Source organism: Canis lupus, chromosome 2 (genome assembly GCF_048164855.1).
Source record: "Canis lupus baileyi chromosome 2, mCanLup2.hap1, whole genome shotgun sequence".
Lineage (NCBI taxonomy): Eukaryota > Metazoa > Chordata > Mammalia > Carnivora > Canidae > Canis > Canis lupus.
This window is the reverse complement of record NC_132839.1, coordinates 75,825,320-75,845,259: the sequence shown is the minus strand read 5'-3', so window position 1 is coordinate 75,845,259 and position 19,940 is coordinate 75,825,320. Positions and strand designations below refer to the sequence as shown.

General features: G+C 43.3%; 1 protein-coding gene across 3 annotated transcripts in view; it reads left to right on the top strand.

Annotated features, from left to right (window-relative positions):
• Positions 1–19,940, top strand: part of TBC1D1 (TBC1 domain family member 1) — a 238,078-nt gene that overhangs the window by 3,192 nt on the left and 214,946 nt on the right. For all 3 annotated transcript variants that reach the window (XM_072807653.1, XM_072807642.1, XM_072807663.1), the window contains exon 2: positions 6,437–6,944. In XM_072807653.1, coding sequence (XP_072663754.1) covers positions 6,528–6,944 — 417 coding nt within the window. In that variant the 5' untranslated portion in view covers positions 6,437–6,527. The remainder of the gene's footprint in view (positions 1–6,436; positions 6,945–19,940) is intronic.

The following is a 19,940-nucleotide window of genomic DNA, read 5'->3' as shown; positions in this document are numbered from 1 at the left end:
TTCTCTGTGCCAGCCCCTTCTTTCTCATCTCTTATCTGAAGATTGGCGCTCATAATGGTAAAAATCCACCAGAGTCCTTATTTAGATATGATAATAATAATCTTTATTGTCCAGGGATGTTGTGAGAGCTCAATTAGTTAACAGTCACATAGTGAGTACTATTAGGTTATGTGTTAAAATTATTATTATTATTACCTTCAGGAGAATAACAAAGCAGCTGTGCGAGAGGGAGGGATATTCATGCTCCCTGAGGGCCAGCAAAGGCCCCCACCCCTCTCTCCTGTGCCACAAAGTAGAAGAGAATACAGGAAGTGGCCATGGCATCCTAGAGGACGAGGCTTAAGTTGGCTCTGATCCATGTAGGAAGGAAGTCATTCAAAACATCATTACTTTATGTGTCAACTTAAGGCCGGAGCATCCTTGATGATGAAGAGGTTAGATCCATGGGCTCCAGGAGCTCCGCGTGATGGCTCTGGGAGAAGCTGCTCTGATGGGGTGGGGTTCTGGGACAAATAGTGCAGCCACGCCCCATGTGATCCCACTGCGTGAGATTAGAGGATTCGGGTGGCAGAAAAATTCATGCCCACTCTATCTGGGCTAAAGAACAGGAAAACTAAACCACTGATCTGTAAGGGGAAGTGAATAGCTATCCGGGGGACTCCCTGCCCATCCTGGGGGTCCCTAACAACTGGCCAGTCTTGGCTGGTCCCTAACCTGGCTTGGAGCTAGAAGCTTCAACACGGCTCCCTTTATCCCCCTTTTATTCCCTCCTGTCCTCCCACCAGCACTCCGAGAGGGTGACAGCTGAGTCTGTAGTGGCTGTGGTATTGCTGGCTTCTGGAAAGTCCCCATCCTAGTCCCCTTGGTTTGCTGGGAGGGCACAGAGGGGGGCTGGGAAGAGAGGGGGTTCCCAGCGACGGCTTGCTAACTCCCACCATCTCTTCTCTCACTTCCTGATCAATAAACCCCATTCTCTCTTCCTGTCCCTCCCCCACATTTGTATTCTTGACAGGAAGACGAGAGCAGCTTTCCATCCCCACACAGTGTTGGGGACATTTGGTATTAGACATTATGAAAATTAGAGTTACCCGATAGAAGACAACTCGAGGATGATCTTGTTGCATTCTCTTATGAGAATAAACTTGAGCTTTGGAGAAGATAAGTGACTCGTCTTCTCAGCTTCACACTGGAAAGTGTTTTCATCAGGAAACATAGGTCCTCTGCAGCACTTGGATGGCGGTCAGCGACCGGATTGTCCTAATTCTGTCACCCAACTTGGACAGGCCTCTTAGCTTCTCCACAGCCACGTTTCCTCATTTCAAATATAAGGGAAATTACTAAAGAGCTTAAAAGGACATTTCCAGCTTTCAGAATTTATAATTCTATGTGCATGCCTAAAGGGATGTTTGACACAGAAGGACTCACCAACAAGGTGAGGGCAACTGTTCCAGTAACAGCATATGTGATAAAAGTGGTTGGGGTGCCTACCATGTTTAGGGACAGTGGTAGGCAGGGGTTGTGTAGCGTACAGACGGTCTCTGTGAGGGACAGCTGGTGCACAGGTGAAGCTACCAGCAAGAACACAGCTGGAAGTTCACTGGAATAACAGATTCAGTATTTGTTCCTGTGGGAAGGAGGCACACGTGCCCTCTTTGAATGGGCGGTTCTACCTCGGATGGTCAAGGTTGCATGCAAATCATGTGGACTGAGACGGCTTACAAAATAACATAATGCTGTATTAGTATTATTTGAATAGGTCATCTGTTTCACAGAACTTTTTTTTTTTTTTAAGATTTTATTTATTTATTCATGAGAGAGGCAGAGACACAGGCAGAGGGAGAAGCAGGCCCCATGCAGGGAGCCCGATGGGGGAATCGATCCCCGGTCTCCAGGATCAGGCCCTGGGCTGAAGGCAGATGCCAAACCGCTGGGCCACCGGGGCTGCCCCTCACAGAACTTTGTATTGGAAAGTAGTACAGACAGGGGTGCCTGGGTGGTTCAGTCGGTTGAGCATCTGCCTTCAGCTCGGGTCATGATCCCAGAGTTTCCGGATGAGTCCCACATCTGGTTCCCTGCTGGGTGAGGAGTCTGCTTCTCCCTCTACCCCTCCCCCACTCATGATCACTCTGTCTTTCTCTTTGTCTCTCAAATAAACAAATAAAACCTTAAAAGTAGTACAGACAGTTACCTAGTCTAAGTTACCATGAATCTTACATCAGCAGAATCTGAATTGCTGATAAATAATTAGGGCTATCTTTGGGGCAGAACTTAATTTTATTTTTAAATTTTTATTTATGGGGTACCTGGGGGGCTCAGTGGTTGAGTGCCTGCCTTCAGCTCAGGGCGTGATCCCGGAGTCCTGGGATCGAGTCCCGCTTTGGGTTCCCCACAGGAGGCTCCTTCTCCCTCTGCCTGCGTCTCTGGATCTCTCTCTGTGTCTCTCATGAATAAATAAATACAATCTTTTAAAAAAATTTTTTTGTAAACTTAAGTAATCCCTATACCCACTGTGGGGCTCGAACTCATGAGATCAAGGGTCACATGTCTTCTGACCAAGCCAGCCAGACATATATGTTCATTTATGAGTGGTTTTAAGGACCAATCAGCTTTTTACAGAGAAACAAAGAATGTGCCATAGCTTGTTCAAATGAAAATGAGAGCTCTGCACATTTAAATAGCTTTGTCAATGTCTAATTTGGTAACTGGTTATTTATTAAATGTTTGAAATTCTAAATTGTGTAAATTTATTTTGCACTGTGGATATATTGCCTTCCAAGAAAACGGAAAATAATTCTGTATATTGTTGCCACCATATTAATAACTGCCCCATCTGCACTAATTGGTAGATCTCAGGTCTCTCCTTTGTAATAATTCTAGTACTTCTTTAAACATGTCTTGGGATTAGCGGCTGTCAACAGTTAGAACTTGAAACAGATTCAGTTACAGGAGTGGAAGTTGAGCCAGACATTTAATGCCACTCTCACCAGGTGAGAGGGAGAAAAAAGAAGAGAGAGAGAGACCATTAATATGGGGTTATATGAACTTCAAGTCTGTTTTCATCATCAAGAGAAGTTGTACTTTAAAGGAGACGAGATGGGGAATATGTTGCCATGAACTCTGTTGGAGCTCGAAAGTATGGGTTTCCTTCCGAACTTTTGAACATTCAAAAGTAAAACCTAGCTCTGAACTGTGTTCAAATCCTATTATAAAAATCCAATCTGATATATGCATATATGTCATGTAGAGTTAAATGAGTAGACTTCAGTTCTATTTCAGAAATGTTTAGAATTTGTTTTTTTTTTTTTAAGATTTTATTTATTTATGCATGACAGACACAGAGAGAGAGAGAGGCAGAGACACAGGCAGAGGGAGAAGCAGGCTCCATGCAGGGAGCCTGATGTGGGACTCGATCCCGGGTCTCCAGGATCACACCCCAGGCTGAAGGTGGAGCTAAACCGCTGGGCCACGGGGGCTGCCCAATGTTTAGAATTTGAATATTGAATATATTCCGGGTTCATACACAGCCATCTTTTCTCTTATTTCCTCACATGGAAGGAAGCAAGGGAGCACCCTGGTCTCTTTATGAGGATGCTAATCCCATTCATAAGGACTTCAGTCTCATGACCTAATCATCTCCCAAAACCCACCTCCAAATATGATCACATTGAGGATTAGGACTTCAACATTCAGTCTGTAGCAGTGACTCTTTGGCCTTTGGCTTGGCCAGTAAAATAGTGATGCTCTTTACAGAGATAGAGTTTATGGGAAGGAAGAGAAGCTCTGGGAAGGGAGGTGGTGAGACTGAGTTAGTTTAAAAAATAACAAAATTGAGGAGCACCTGGGTGGCTCAGTGGGTTAAGCATCTAACTCTTGATTTCGGCTCAGGTCATGATCTCAGGGTAGTGGTGGTGGGGATCAAGCCCTGCGTGGGGCTCTGGGCTCAGTGGGGAGCCCACTTCTCTCCCTGACCCCCTCCCCCTGCTTGCACGTGCATTCTCTCTCTCTCTCTCTCTCTCTCTCTCTCTCAGAAAGATAAATCTTTAAAAATGACTAAATTGATAAATCTTTAAAAATGACTAAATTGAGGCTGAGGTGCCTCTAGGCTATCCAGATAGAAATATTGAATGGTCTGCCCTGGTCTGGATCTCAGGAAGGAGGTTCAGTGGGAGACATAAAGGTGGGAATCATCAGGGTATGTGGAGTAGATGACATTTTTTTTGCAGGACTCAGAGGATGAGTGGAGAAACAGCAGCAAACTCTCCCGTGCCCACCTGTGACAAGCAACCCAAGCCCTCCGGGCCTCAGTTAGGTCACAACGATGGCAATACTAGTAGTCTGTAGCCGAGGCTAGGTTTGGAGATGAAGATGGAATGAGATAATACTTGCAATGTGCCTGGAGTGCAAAAGTAAGCTGCTCGCAGCAGCAAGAACATTAGAATGTGGTTGGGGACACCCCAGCCATTAGGTGAGACTGTCCGAAGAAAGCAAGTGGAATGAGGAGAGGGAATGCAGTTAGATTGGGGTGGGGGGTGGTGGGGGTGGGGAAAGCCATCAAAGAGCCTGGAAAGAAGTAACCAAAGAGATAAGAGGAGCAGCGGAAGGGTTTCAAGCAGGAAGGAGTGGTCACCATAAGGGTTTGAAGCCCAAAGGAGTAGTCACCGTTGAGAAATTCATCAGAAAGGACAAGGCACAGGCACCTGGGTGGCTCAGGGTTGGAGCATCTGCTTTTGGCTCAGGTCATGATCCTGGAACCTGGGATCGAGTCCCCCATCAGGCTCCCCACAGGGAGCCTGCTTCTCCCTCTGCCTGTGGCTCTGCCTCTCTCTCTGTGTCTCTCATGAATAAATAAATAACATCTTTTAAAAATTAAATAAAAAAATTAAAAAACAAAAATGGACACAGCAGTTAGCGACTAAAACACCCCCTTTGGGTTTTACAGCCAGAAGATGTAGATGGCCTCAATGGGAGCAATTTCAAGGCAGAGCCAGTGCATCTATCAGGTCACAGTCGAGACATCAGGCCATGGAGCAGAAAAGCCAGGAAGAAAGCTGTGTGGGGAAGAAAGAGTTGTAGCTCGGGAGGTTTGAGGTTAAGGGAAAATATATATATTTTTTTCCCCAGATGGGAGAGACTTAATTCACTTGTTCACAATGCTATTGAGCTTCTGGTGTGAGTCAGACACTGCCAGGCACTGGGGCATGACAGTGAATCAGACAGATGCGGCCTAGAGGTGCCCAGGGAGTCCACGAGGGAAGGGAGACCCGGTCAGCAGGTGGGACAGGACGGGGCTGCAGATCCTGGGGACAGGTGGGCTCTGCACAGGAGGGTTCTGTCACCAGTGGAGCAGGAAGGCGTTAGGATGCATCAGATGCGGTTGTTGAAGGTCACCCATAGAGGGGGGACGGCAGGTGAGAGATTTTGGGTCCGTGGGAGCAGCATCTTCTACAGATGAGGAGAGAGGCAAAGTGTGGGCGTGGCGGCTTGTAAAACGTGAATTAAATGAAGCAATATTTATGGCGATATCTGGAGCGTAACTGGCACCAATTACATGTTAATGGAATTTGAATTCACGTTCAGAACCTCTGGACTATGTCAGGGAGAGTCTTTAAAAACTTACGTAGTATCATAATTGAAAAGATCAGTTGTTGAAAACTGGTCTGGTCCAGTAGACTATGATAATGGATAGCCAATATTTTTTTCTCTCTGGATTGCTTTTGGGGAGGGTGGAATCGCCACTACTGAATTTGATTATCTTAAAAAAAACTCCTTGAGGGCTACCTGGCTGGCTCAGTCCATAGAGAAGGCAATTCTTGATCTCAGGGTTATGAGTTCGAGCCCCCGGGTGTAGAGCTTACTTAAAAAAAAAAAAAATTCCTTGGGCAGCCTGGGCGGCTCAGCGGTTTAGTGCTGCCTTCAGCCCAGGATGTGATCCTGGAGACCTGGGATCGAATCCCATGTCGGGCTCCCTGCATGGAGCCTGCTTCTCCCTCTGCCTGTGTCTCTGCCTCTCTCTCTCTCTCTCTCTCTTTCTCTCTGTCTCTCTGTGTGTGTCTGTCATGAATGAATAAATAAAATCTTTTAAAAAAATTCCTTGAAATACATGTTAATAGAATGAGATTTAAAGGTATCGGAGCAGGACTATATTGCTTTCTGTTCTTGCCTTTGCCGGCTCTGTGAGGCTTACAGAGGTTTAACAGGAGTTTACTGGTGGGATCTCTGTAACCTGTAGTGTGTGTGGCACTTATGGCATCCTCGGGTTTTATATAAGCACATTTTCGAGAAGGCTCTTTCTAGGCCAAGCACCTTGTTTGAACTATTATCTGTTCCTTTCTGTGTTTGAGTTCCAGGCTTTTAAGTTCTTCTGAAATAATAACTCTTCAAAAGTAGCTATTGCTGTGATTTCATTAAATTCTAATGCCTGTGTTTTCTCCCCCAGGGTTCTCCCTCAGAAGCACACCAAATAGATTGCTCGTTCTAAAATAGAAAACAGTGGCAACGTTTTGCTGAGTTTCCAGACGTTCCCCAGGATGGAACCAATAACATTCACGGCAAGGAAACATGCGTTCCCTAACGAGGTCTCGGTGGACTTCAGCCTGCAGCTGGTGGGCTCCCTGCCTGTGCATTCCCTGACCACGATGCCGATGCTGCCCTGGGTGGTGGCCGAGGTGCGAAGGCTCAGCGCGCAGGCCTCCAGAAAGGAGCCTGGGACCAGGCAAGTCCGGCTTTGTGTGTCACCCTCTGGTCTGAGATGTGAACCTGAGCCAGGGAAAAGTCAACAGTGGGATCCACTGCTCTGTTCCAGCATCTTCGAGTGTAAGCCCCACCATGTTCACAAACTGATTCACAACAGTCACGATCCAAGTTACTTTGCTTGTCTGATTAAGGACAATGCAGCCAGTCAGCAGAGTATCTGCTACGTGTTCAAAGCCGACGATCAAACAAAAGTAAGTGGAAGTGGGGATGAAAATGATTGAGGTGTAGCGGGATGGCTTTCATTGTGTGGGGGTCAGGACGCTGACTGTACGTATACTAGAATGAATGAATGAATGAGATAGTGCTGTGGTCATACCTAGGTTATTTCATTGGGTTTTTGGTTATGGGGATAGTTTTTTTTTTATCATTTGGAAGAACATTTGATAACAGATATTGGGAATTCTGAGTTCAACAATTCAACAGAGAAATCTGCCTCAACTTATAAATAAGAGCTGAACTGTTAGAGTTTGGATCATTTAAGGCAGGTGTTTTATTTGTTTATTTGTTATTTTTTAAAGATTTTATTTATTTATTCATGAGAGACAGAGAGAGAGACAGAGAGAGAGAGGCAGAGACACAGGCAGAGGGAGAAGCAGGCTCCATGCAGGGAGCCTGATGTGGGACTTGATCCCGGGACTCCAGCATCACTCCCTGGGCCGAAGGCAGGCGCTAAACCGCTGAGGCACCCAGGGATCCCCCACTGAGCCACCCAGGGATCTCCTAAGGCGTGTGTTTTAAAGCAGTGCTTCTCAAACAGAAATGTGCACACGAATTACCTGGAGATCTTGTTAAAATACAGATTTAGGTCCAGGAGGTCTGGGATGGACCCTAAGACTGCACTCCTAATAAGCTAGCTGGGTGATGCTGATGCTCCTCCTTTGCAGATTGCAATTCGAGTAGCAGAATCCTGGCTAGATCAGTGAGCTCCGCACCTTTGACCCTATTAAAAAATATATACTATTCAGGAGCTGTATATGAATACTATTAGCCAATTTCCCAAGGCATCATGGTCACTTAGGCAAAGACTGTTGATAAGAATAGTGGATACATGGGACACCTGGGTGGCTCAGTGGGTTACGTGTCTGCCTTCTGCTCAGGTCATGATCCCGGGGTCCTGGGATTGAGCCCACTTAGCTTTCTCTGCTCAGCAGGGAGTCTGCTTCTCCCTCTCCCTCTGCCCCTCCCCCTGCTGGTGCATGCTCTCTCTCTCTCTCTCTCTCTTTCAAATAAATCAATTTAAAAAACCTTAAAAAAAAGAATAGTGAGTATGCATCCAAGTTTTGATGCTTTCAGGTTTTGTGTGTCCACTTTATATCAGATCTGATTAACTCATTGTTATAGCTCATGTGTGACTGAGAAAAATATCATAGGAGAAATGGTAAAAGTATCGTCAGCTCAATTATTTTCCTGTGTATTGGTGCTTGCTTTGTTGTTACCATGCTTTGGGGCTCTGTGCTGGACTCATTTAAAGTCACTTACCGTTTTGTGAGGCTCAGTTTCATTTTTTTTAATTCATTTTTTTTTATTTTTTAAAAAGATTTCATTTATTTATTCATGAGAGACACACAAAGAGAGAGAGAGGCAGAGACACAACACAGGCAGAGGGAGAAGCAGGGGCTCCATGCAGGGAGCCTGGTGCAGGACTCAATCCCAGGACTCCAGGATCATGCCCTGGGCCGAAGGCAGGTGCTAAACTGCCGAGCCACCCAGGCGTCCCCATTAGGCTCAGTTTAGATAAAATTGAAAATATAATCCCTGCGACCACTTTCTCAGCTGGGCCCTTAGGAACTGCACTTTGGTATAGCCTGTGGACAGCGAACAGGCAAGGGCCCACTGCTGACTAGCCCGTGAGCTGAGGACACCCACGCCGGGCCTGGCATCCATCCACGCACGCGAGGAGGCCAGTGTCAATCATGTGGTAAATATCAGTAAATAGCAATAGAAATGCTAATGTTTCTCTACCTGTACTCTTCTGCTTTTTGTTGGTTTTGCACACCCCCAGGGTGCAAGACCTCCACTTGGAAATTAATGTTCTTGGTGACTAAGTAGATTCTTAGAGAGTCACTTTTTAACAGAGGTTCTGACTCCTTCGTTCAGTGAGTGCTGCTCCGAGTGGCATGCAGGATGTCAGTACAGGCTAGAAGGAGGGCAGAAGCAACAAGAGGTACCTGCTACATGGTCCGTGTCCGGGTTGTGACTGGAAGACAGAGAATGGAGCCGAACACAAGGAGGGTTTTCTTCAGTAAAGGCTTATTTTGAGCTTACAGCCACTGTTAGACCCACAGAATTGGATAGCTCCTCATTCATAAATCATTCAATGTTACTGTCCACGAATCTCCAACAGACAGAACAGCATCCCAGTACAGGGGTTCTGAGGGACCAAATTCCAGACCAGTCTGCCACTTATAAACTGGGTGGCCTCAGGTAACACTGAGCCTGTTGTCTCCTCTGTAAAAAGGGGGTAATTAGCGTGTCTGTCTCATATGTCACCAGGGGGACCGAATGAGCTAGAACAGCACCTTGGTAAGCACTTAAGGCCTCAAAAAGTTTTCATTAAACAAAGTTTTATTGCAGGGTGCCTGGGTGGCTCATTGGTTGAGCGTCTGCCTTTGACTCAGGTTGTGATCCTGGGGTCCCGGGATCGAGTCCGCATCTCCCCATAGGGAGCCTGCTTCTCCCTCTGCCTGTGTCTCTGCCTCTCTCTCTCTCTCTCTCTCTCCCCATGTCTCTTATGAATAAATAAATAAAATCTTTAAAAAAAAAGTTTTATTGGAAGCAGAGTACATGCTAATTTCACTTCAACTCTTAGGTAACAGGAAAAAGAAGTCCAAGAGGAGTGTCTTCAGCTCCCAAGATCCTGGTCATCCTTAAGCAACATTTTTATAAACTAGATACTTTAAAACCTACATAAATAAACTTAATGGTTCTTATTATTTGGGCAAATTCCAGAATGTAAATGAAAGGACTGAACAGCTTGTACTCCAGCCCAGCTCTATATAAGGACTGAATTTCCTTGGGGAGAGTCTTTGCATGGAAGAGTTGTCCAGCACTTTACACTTTTGACTCTTTCCCAAAAATTTTATGGCCTTCAGAGAACAGGCTTCTGGCCGGTCATTCAGATACCTGACAGGAAGAAGAGATTTATAACTAAATTCTGTAACTGGAGCTTCCAGTCTTGCTGAAAGTAGACAACCGGCCTTACTCTGTGTTCTGGAAAACCATGGTAGAAATATGAATTAGGTCCTGAGTTATTTTTGGCTTGCATACACAGATTTCCAAACACAAATTGCGGGTACTCAGAGTAATACATCACTGTCATCCTGCTCCTTTTATAAAAGAGTTATTTGTAGCGGAGGTGCCTCAATCAGTGATTCGGTTTTGTTGGAAACTGAATGGTAAACCAAATTGGCCCTGATTCTCTATCTGGCGTGATGGCTTTTATGTTCTTGGGACATCTCTGGCACTGTATCTGCTGATGGAGCATGTTCACCTATGTCATCCTTTCTCGTGGTTATTTGTAACATTTGCTCGGTGAAATCATTCTCTAGATTAAGGCCTCTCCTAAATAGATGAGGTCACTTTTGGTTGCGCTTGCCAGAGGAGATATATGCATTTACTGCCAGGGTTATAAGCACAAAACTACTATTTGAGCGGAAACCCTTTGATAGCATATAAATTAACTTGCTGAAGAATGTCCAGGGAGAAGAGGCATAAAAAAGGAATAATTTTTAGAACACAAATGAGATTGTGTTTCTCATTGTATGTTCCATAGAATATGTTCAAGGTGTTCCACAGAGAAAGATTTCCACAATCAAAATGCATTAGGTCAGGGGCGCCAGGGTGCTTAGTGGGTTAAGTGTCTGCCTTCGGCTCAGGTCATGATCCCAGGGGCCTGAGATTGAGAGTCTGCTTCTCCCTCTACCCTTTCCTCCTGCTTGTGAGCTCTCTCTCTCTCAAAAATAAATAAATAAATAAATAAATAAATAAATAAATAAATAAATAAATAAAAATAAATAAAATAAAATCTTTAAAAAATGCATTAGGGTAGCATCTTGTCCAACTTTTTGATACAAGAACCCCTTTTCAGTCTTAAAAATTGAGTATCCCAAAGAGCATTAAGGTGGGTTATATGTATTAATAATTACTGTATTAGAAATTGAAACAGAAATTATGAAGGTACTAATTTCTTAATTTGTTAAAAAACAAAAGTGATAAGCCCCTTATGTGTTAGCATAAAGAATATTTTTGTGAAAAATAACTATGTTTTCCAAAAATACTCAATGATAAGAGTGACATAATTTTATTTTTTTCTCCCCAGTCTTTTATTACCTGGATTAATAGACAACTACTGGATTCTCTGCTGTTTCTCCGTTCATTCTGTTGTGATACGTTGTTTTAGTTGAGTATAAGAAGGAAAACTTGTCCTCACACAGATATTTGGTAGGAAAATGGAGAAACATTTTATAGCCTTTTTTAGAAAATTGTGGATATTTTTTCAATACTATACCAAAACTTGACAAGTGATGGTTTCCTAAAGATTTGTTGCAGTATGAAATCTGAAACCATATCAAAGCACCTTTGCACTTTGTTATATTGAAACCCATTGGTCTGCCGAGCATTTTGAAGACTCTTTTAAGCACGTGTGATTGTGTAACATCACGCATTGATTATGTGGAAGATATTGGTTCACTGCGTTATGACCACACTCTGAGAAACACGGTTTTAGGGAAGCTATCTTTTCTATTTCACTCTTGAGTTGTACATTAGTCTATGACATCCCCAAATGTATTGGGCCATAGATTACATTTTTTCTCATAACATCCAAGAACACCCCTCAGAACACATGTGAACGCAGTGGGATAAGTTCCGGGTTGGAGTGTCATTTTGAATATGGGTCCATGGTAGGAGATGAAGACATGCATTCTGGAAAGCAGGGGGTTGCATGAGTGACCCTGACGAGGCCTCTCCCTATCACGACACAAAGAGATCAGGAGTTCCGCTTAGACTCAGCTCTTGAAAAATAGCCCAGGGAAATTATCTCAAAATTCTTTCCTCTAGTTCTTCAGCTTTGTCTCTTCTACGAAAATCTGTACTCAGAATAACATCAGATTTGCCACTCACTTGAGTTTTACTTGAGAGTATTCATAAGACTATTTTTATTTTGGGACGCCTGGGGGGAGGGGTTCAGTGGTTGAGCATCTGCCTTTGGATCAGGTCAGGATGCCAGAGTCCCGGGATCGAGTCCCTGCTTCTCCCTCTGCCTGTGTCTCTGCATCTCTCTGTGTGGCTCTCATGAATAAATAAATACATTAAAAAATACTTTTTATTTCTATCCTCTTCTTTATTTATGGAGTGGAAAAAAATCCTCTGCTTCCTTGAAAGGGACTTTCCAACTCAAGGGACCCTGAGTTGTGGGTCATGTAAGCACTGGGGCTTCTGACACTGTTGCAGTTGTGTGTCAATAGGAAGAAAGAATGAATTTTGAAAGGGGAGTGGTGGGTATTATTGAGATGGTGATAAATGGAGAAGCGTTGGTTGGTGTGCAGGGGAAGGAAGGAGACTGGGTGCAGGACCCAGGGTAAGTCAGAGATTGGGTACACCAGGGTAGTTTTGCTACGTCCCCATTGTTTTTTAAACCAATCTTCCTTTTCTTCTTGAAATATGTCCTGACTTTTCAAACACTGTTCTTGACTCTTTTCAGATTCTGATCTTCTGGATGCTGTATCCAGTCTGGGCACAGCGTGGGTGTTTCATAATGGTGATGGGGACAGATGTCATTAATGTGGGAGTGCTCATGGGCTTCCCCTTCTCCATCAGAGACTCTTGTATTTGCTAGGATCTTGCTAGCCTTATTCCTCACTCTTCCGAAGAGGAAGCCTTATTTCTTACCAGGAGAGAGGCTCAGTTGATCTCCATAATAAACTGCTTAAAATCTCCAGGATGAGGAGGGGGAATGTGGGAAAGGAGCCCGGGGTCAGGGCTAGAGTTAACTGCATGAACTTATAGTAGAAGTAGACTTCTGGAAGGAAGAGGACTCTGTGTAAAGTGTTGCTGAGGAGGACGTCTTTGAGAGGCTGTCAATGTCCTTTGAGGGAATGGGTTTCCTTTTCAATTATTTTTGGCGTCTACACTGGGTTTCTTGAATGTGACATGTACCTGAAAATGAACCTGATGGGCTCCCTTCCCACTAATTTTAAGGGTACAGTAAGAGCAATAAGTATTTTCTTTGAAAACTGCCAGTGAGGAACCAGTGTGTGTATTCTTCTATGCTGCCCTGAGGATGGTGGCTTTCTCAGGAACTCTTGGGTTTCAGAGCTCCCTCACCTGGTCTCTTGGGAGTAGGCTTCCTTACATATTCAGTGAGGAGGTGGTCTTACTTTGTTTTCCTGTGATCATCAGGTCTAAGACTTCAAATCCCTATCTAAAAAAGCCAGAGTTTGCTTTGGCTGTTTTATGATATAATTTAATTTTTTTTTGGAGTTTGATTTTTGATTGTAGCTTTGCTTTGGTTGCGTTTTATCCATTACTGACTTGTCTTAATAATTCCCCACCTGGGACGCCTGGGTGGCTCAGTGGTCGATGGTGTGATCCCGGGGTCCTGGGATCGAGTCCCATGTCGGGTTCCCTGTGTGGAGCCTGCTTCTCCCTCTGCCTGTGTCCCTCCCTCTCTCTGTGTCTCTCATGAATACATAAATAAAATCTAAAAAAAGAAAAAAAATCCCTGTCTGCTTGGGGTTTTGCATTAGTCTCTGAAAATCTGTACCACTTATTTCAGGATTTTCGGTAGAGACTGGCTCCCATTGCGTCTCTAGCTTGGCTCTTGTATTTGCCGGCTCATTACTTTCTTTCTTTGCTAGAGTGAAAATGGAAATTATAACACTGAGCTGCAGCGTTTTGTTCCTGAGGGTGATGATTCTGAAGAATATAGGATTACTGTTCAGATGTTCTTATCTGTTGCCCTTCTGCATTTGATTGTCACAGTTTCTAAATTTCAGACCTTAGTGTCTTTTTGCTACTCAGGGGGGATGGTTCTGGGAAGGTTTTATTGTGCATATTTTGGAGGACATTTTATGTGTTCACCTCCTGCTGGGTATCTTTGATCCTATTCTGGTTTATTATGTAAGGTTTCATGTGGGGTCCCACTCCGTGGCTATGACTCAGTGCATGGCTGCCTGGAACACTGTATCCGTGTCAGCTCATCAACACTTGACCGTCTGTCACGCTAGACAGGAGTCGGTTGCTGGGTGCAAAGGTTGGCAGGGATTCTTTTTCATCTATAAAAAGAATGTCCCGGACTGCGTGAACTCCGAAGTATTTGTTGGAGGGTTTGGGTTCATGACACGGGATTGATTACATAATTTATTTTCGACTTTGAAAAATGAGTCTAAGGGCCTCAGAAGCAACCGCCTTGTGATAGATGCTTAATTTTTAAAAAGTCTTTGTTTTTCAGGACAGATCACTTGAATAGAGCTTTGCATTCTTTCACTACGTGCTATGAGTTTGGAATTATTTTTTAATATAAGTCTGTTCCTAAGAATAGAGTTTACAAGTATCTCAAACCTAAAGTTGACTTGAATCATAAAAGCATTTATTTATAGCCTAGACCTTTACTGTCCAGTGTAGTAATCAGTAGCCCGATGTGACTATTGAGCACTTGCAATGTGGCTAGTCTAAATTGAGATGTGGTGTAAGTGTCAAAACACAGTGGATTTCAAAGACTTCATTAAAAAAAAAAAAAAGCTTAAAGGATCTCAATAATTTCTATATTGATTACATGTTGAAATGATAATATTTGGGATATATTGGGTTAAATAAAATATAACACTAGAATTCATTTCACCTGTTCATTTTACTTTCTCTGATATGCCTACTAGAAAATTTACGATTATATATGTAGCTTGTACCCTTTCTACTCGTCAGCACTGGACTAGGCTAGGTTACGTAGGAAGTATTTCCGAAAATAATCTGAATACTTATCACAGAGTGACTCCAGGCTTCCCTCTTTTCTTTGCTGCCTTCTATTTGTTAGTGATAGAATTTTGCTCAATGTTCTTCTGAAAAGATCACATTCAAAACTACATCCTATTTTTAACTCTAGATTTGTATTGTGATGGACAAGAGTGCTGTGAGCCGCTAGTTTGGGATATACTGAAAGAGATAAATCTCTTCTTTCTACATTTTCTCTCTGTCTTTGTTTTAAAGATTTTTAAAATTAATTTGAGAGAGAGAGTGCACAAGCAGAGGGGAGGGGCAGATGGAGAGGGAGAAGCAGACTCCCTACTCACTAATCAGGGAGCTCGATCCCAGGACCCTGAGCTCATGACCTGAGCCAAAGTCAGACACCTAACCAACTGAGCCACCCAGATGCCCCCTCTTTTTTTTTTTTTTTTTAATACGTTTCCTCCCTTTGGATCCTTAGGCATCTGCTCCACTAATTGTTACCTGTGAGTTTGAGCCAACAACCACAGCGGGCCAAGTGCCGAGCTGGCCTGGCTCTGAGAACTTGAGAAGAAGCCGGATGGCAGCTGGGGCTTTGGGGAGGAGCTGATGCAGGACTCCAGAGAAGAGGTGGCCTTGAGTGGTGTGATCACTGATGTTGGACTCTGTGTCTGACTGAGTACTTCAAATGAGACTTGATGACAGCTGGTCCTGCAGAAACACTTTCTTAGTTGCTTTAGTTCTGGGCAGTGTGTCAGAAGCTATGATTTCTTGCGGTCGAGTGATGTAGGTATTTGAAATGTTGCAGATTCAACATTAATTCGTGCATTGGAACATTACCAGTATGTCATGTACTTGGCTGGGTGCTCCGGTACAAAATCAAATAAGATAAGATTGCCCCCTCAAGAGGTATAATGATGTTTTTATGTTCTGAAGGCTGCGCTGCCAGGAGTTAGCAACATCTGTAAGTTATAGAAGAGAAATTTGGGAGAATAAGAGGAGATCTAGTGTAAGCGCCTACAGTTATTTGAAAAGCTGCCATGTAGGTGCAAAAAGAAATGGACACACTGTGAATTGCTCTGGAAGGCAAAGTAGGAACTGTAGAAATTTGTGGAGATAGATCTTTGGCCCTTCCAAGCAGTGACAGGCAACTAATTATTAAAGGGGCTGTGTTGAACAATGGATGTGGATGGATTTTGTCCCAAGGAGATTTCACTTGGCAAGTCATCTTCCTCGTGTTTCTACCCTTCCCACTTATGAGGAATGTATCACCTGACAATGTTCCCCTTTTGTTTCGGACAACTGACTTGCTCCTAAGTCTATTTTATGTTGAAGCAAAGTTGTTTCCTGTAATGTCTTGCTGTTTGTCGAGAACTCTATCTTCTGGAAGGACCCCGAGTAAATTTATTTTCCGTGGGACATTTGAACGAGTATTAAAGACCCACTAGGAGTTTTCCAGGCCAAGGAGCTGGGTGCAGATTGAATGGAAATTCTAGGTTGAGGAACGAGAGCGTGCCAAGCCATAGTAGGACAAGGGAGTGTGGAGACTGGGAGGAGAGGCTGGGGACAGACGTTATGAGGCTTTGTATGTCTTACTAAGAGGGTTTAGTATTCATTTTTTTTAGGGTTTGATATTCTTAATAGAGAATAGAATAGAGTAGAGGCATTCACCAGGGAAAGTGAAGTAACGGGACCTGATTTTAGATTTTGTGGAATGAGTGGAGGAATGAGAGACAGATGAGGCCGACCAGTTAGGAGGCTATTATTGGAGCAGTGAGTGTGAAAGCTCAAGAAGTTTCTTGATCCAGAGTGTCTGGCTGGCTCAGTTGGTGGAGCATGCAACTCTTGATCTCAGGGTTGTGAGTTCAAGCCCCACACTGGGTACAGAGATTACACAGATAGATGGATAGATAGGTAGATAATGTCTTGATCCCAAGGTACGATGTGAAATAGCTTGTTCTCATGGAACCAAGTCGATGTCTTTGGTCACTTTCCCCTCTAGATTAAATTAATAGTTTAATTTTACAGTTGGTTGGTCTCTAATAGAAGAGAAAACCAGTCATATTCTAATGATAAAGAAAAATAACATAGAAGTAAAATTCCTGATCTGGTTCTGCTTGGTCTTCTGAAAATATTTATCTTGGCATCTCCCGTCTCAAAAACAAAGCCTCCGCTGACCCCATATCCCATTCCGAGCCCCCTCCAGGTCCTGGCCCAATTTTCTGCTTTATTTTTTAAGAGTTGTCTTGGTGGCTACTTTTACTTTTACTCACCCATTTTCTCCTCAGCTTACCAGTCGGCCTTCTGTTCTGATCTTTGCCCTAAAAAGGCTCGTATCATGTCACCAGCCACCTCCAGCTTGTGAGATCTGGTGATCCCTTCTCTGCTTCTCTCATCCAATTTCTCAGTAGCTTTTGGCATAGTTGGCAAGACAGTGTTTCTTCTATCTTGAAACACTCTCCTCTCTTGGCTTTTGGAGAACCATTTCCTCCTGTTTTCTCTTTTGCTTCAGTAGTGGTTTCCACTTTTCCCCTTTGTTTCTTCTTCCTCTTCTCAATTCTGAGTTTTATGTCCCCCAAGACCCAGTCTTCTACATTTCTCTTCTCGACACTCTTTCCAGGTAAACTCACCCAGTCTTGTAGTGTTAAATACCACCTGTTTGATGGTGACTCTCCAAAATTAATCTATTTCTTCAAACTTGCCAATGAGTTCCAGACTTGTCTGTCCAGCTGGCAACTTGACTTGTCTACTCAGCTGTTATGTAGACAGCTCAAACTCAACCTGGTTCAAAAAGAACCCTGGAATTTACTCCCCACCAACCTTGTTGCCTCCCCAGTCTTTGGCAGCTCTGAAGTGGTAATGACAGTTGCCCCAGTGGAAATCTAGTCCTTGTCTTGATCTCTCTCTTCACATTTTCATTCAAATCATTCAGGACCCAGTCCAGATCTGCCCCTTTGATTCTGTTGCTAACCCTGAGCCAGAGGCTCTGTCCTCTCTCATCTAGACTGCTAAAGTACTTCCTGACTGTTCTCCCTGTTTCCATGCTTGTTTCTTCTCTCCACCAGCCAATCATCCAGAGAGAACCTGGAAGCATTTTTAGAAGACCTATAAATTCATGACACTGCCCTGCCTACAACCTTGCTTGTGACTTTCCCCTGTATATAAACTAAAATCCCAGATCCTTGCTGGGACCTGCCAGGTGGACCTTGTTCCACACACCTGGTTTCCAGTGCTGTCTGGCCCCCAGCCACAGTGGTGTTTATGTTCCTAAGACATCACAGCCTCATTCTCCACATGGGGACTTTGCATTTGTTGTTGTCTCTGCCTGGAAGACTCTGCTACTTCCCCAGACCATTATGGAGTTGCTTTAAACCTTATCCTTTGGCCACCCTATTCAAACCAAACCCCATACCAATTTCAATGACTTCATCTGGTTTTACCGTCTTCATAATATTTCCTAGCATCTGAAATGACCTTGTTTGTTGTTATATTTCCTTGTTTACCATGTTCACACCTGCCTAAACTCCAAGAGAACAGGACCCTTGCCTTTCCTATTCATTGCCAGACCTGGGCATCCAGGACAGTGCCTGGCACATAATGGGTACTTCATGAATGGATGAATGAATGAATGTTACCTTCTGGTGACCATTCTTGAAGATGTGCTTCTTTTTTCTGTTTTTCGTTTTTGTTTTGTTTTTAAGATTTTATTTATTTATTTATTTATTTATTTGACAGAGAGAGAGAGAGAGAGAGAGAGCACAAGTAGGGGGAGTGGAGGCAGAGGAAGAAGGAGAAGCAGGCTCCCCACAGAGCAAGGAGCCCAATGTGGAGCTTGATCCCAGGATCCTGGGATCCTGACCTGAGCTGAGGGTAAATGCCCAACTGACTGAGCTTTCTAGGTGTCCCTCTCTTTTCTGTTTTTGATTTTTTAACCCAATCTCATCTGGAAAGCCCACGTGCAGCCATTTTCATTTATATTCCTGCTTTGCCTTTCCTTCCTCATCAGGACAGATTTCTCTCATTCAGTCAGGGTTTTGTTCTTAGATAAAACATCCCTCTCTCCCCATCCCTCCTGAGTTTCTTTCCTCTTGGGTTTTGTTCATAAGATGATATTCATTGGCTCTCAGCTCTTTGAAATCTGTACACTTCTCTTCCTTGCTTTTTATGAACTCAGAATTTTCTTGGCATTTATTGGTGAGTATTGGGGGAAAGATTTCATGAATATTGAGCAGTCTACTATTGTGAGAAACTCTTTTTTGTATGTGAGTTAAATCCTTTAAGCAGTGGCTTAAGCATTTTTTTTGCATCAGTCTTTTATTTTACAAAATAAATAGTTTTCTGATTATAGAGACATTAATATGTTGAATGTAAAAAAAAAATAGTATACAAGTGTTAAAATTTGAAGTTCCCTCTTAATCCCACCTCCTAGAGAGAAACCACTATTAATATATTGGTGTTTATTCTTAGAGATATTATACTTTTATTATATAAATAAATGTTTCTATATGGAATCAATTTATATATTTATTCCTACCATTTCTTTTTAAACTCTGGGCTCTCTGTCTGTCTACATATATAGAATAGAAATAAACACACACATAGATATGGCTATAAATATAGGTATATCTTAGACACTTTTCATGGTAGTAGGGGTACATCTTTTGGGTGATTACAGAGTTATATGCAGCAGGGAGAAAGGAAGGGCTGGTTTCATAACTGAGACAGAACTGCTCTTGGGTGACTAGCATCATCTTTGTTTAGTTTTGATGAGCCATTTTCATTATGAAAAGAGAACATGGCCAGGATGGGCTGCAAGTGACTCAGAGCTGTCTAATCTGCTTAGCATAAGAAACAAACAAGATTTTGGAGGAACAAAAGCAAAAAATAAGCAATGGGGACCACATCAGACTAAAAAGCTTCTGCACAGGGCAGGGGGTGGGAGAAAAAAATCAAAGGCTTCTGCACAGCTTCTGCATAACCAAATGAAAGCCTATGGAGGGGGAGAAGATATTTGCAAATCACATATCTGATATGAGGTAAATATCTAGAATATATAATGAACTCTTACAATGCAAGAGCAAAAAGCCAGTTTGATTTAAAAATGGGCAGAGGAACTAAATAGACATTTTTCCAGAGAAGTCATACAAATGGCCAATATGTACATGAGAAGGTACTCAGCATCACTAATTATCAGGGAAAGACAAATCAAAGCCATGATATGACCTCATACCTGACAGAATGGCTATTGT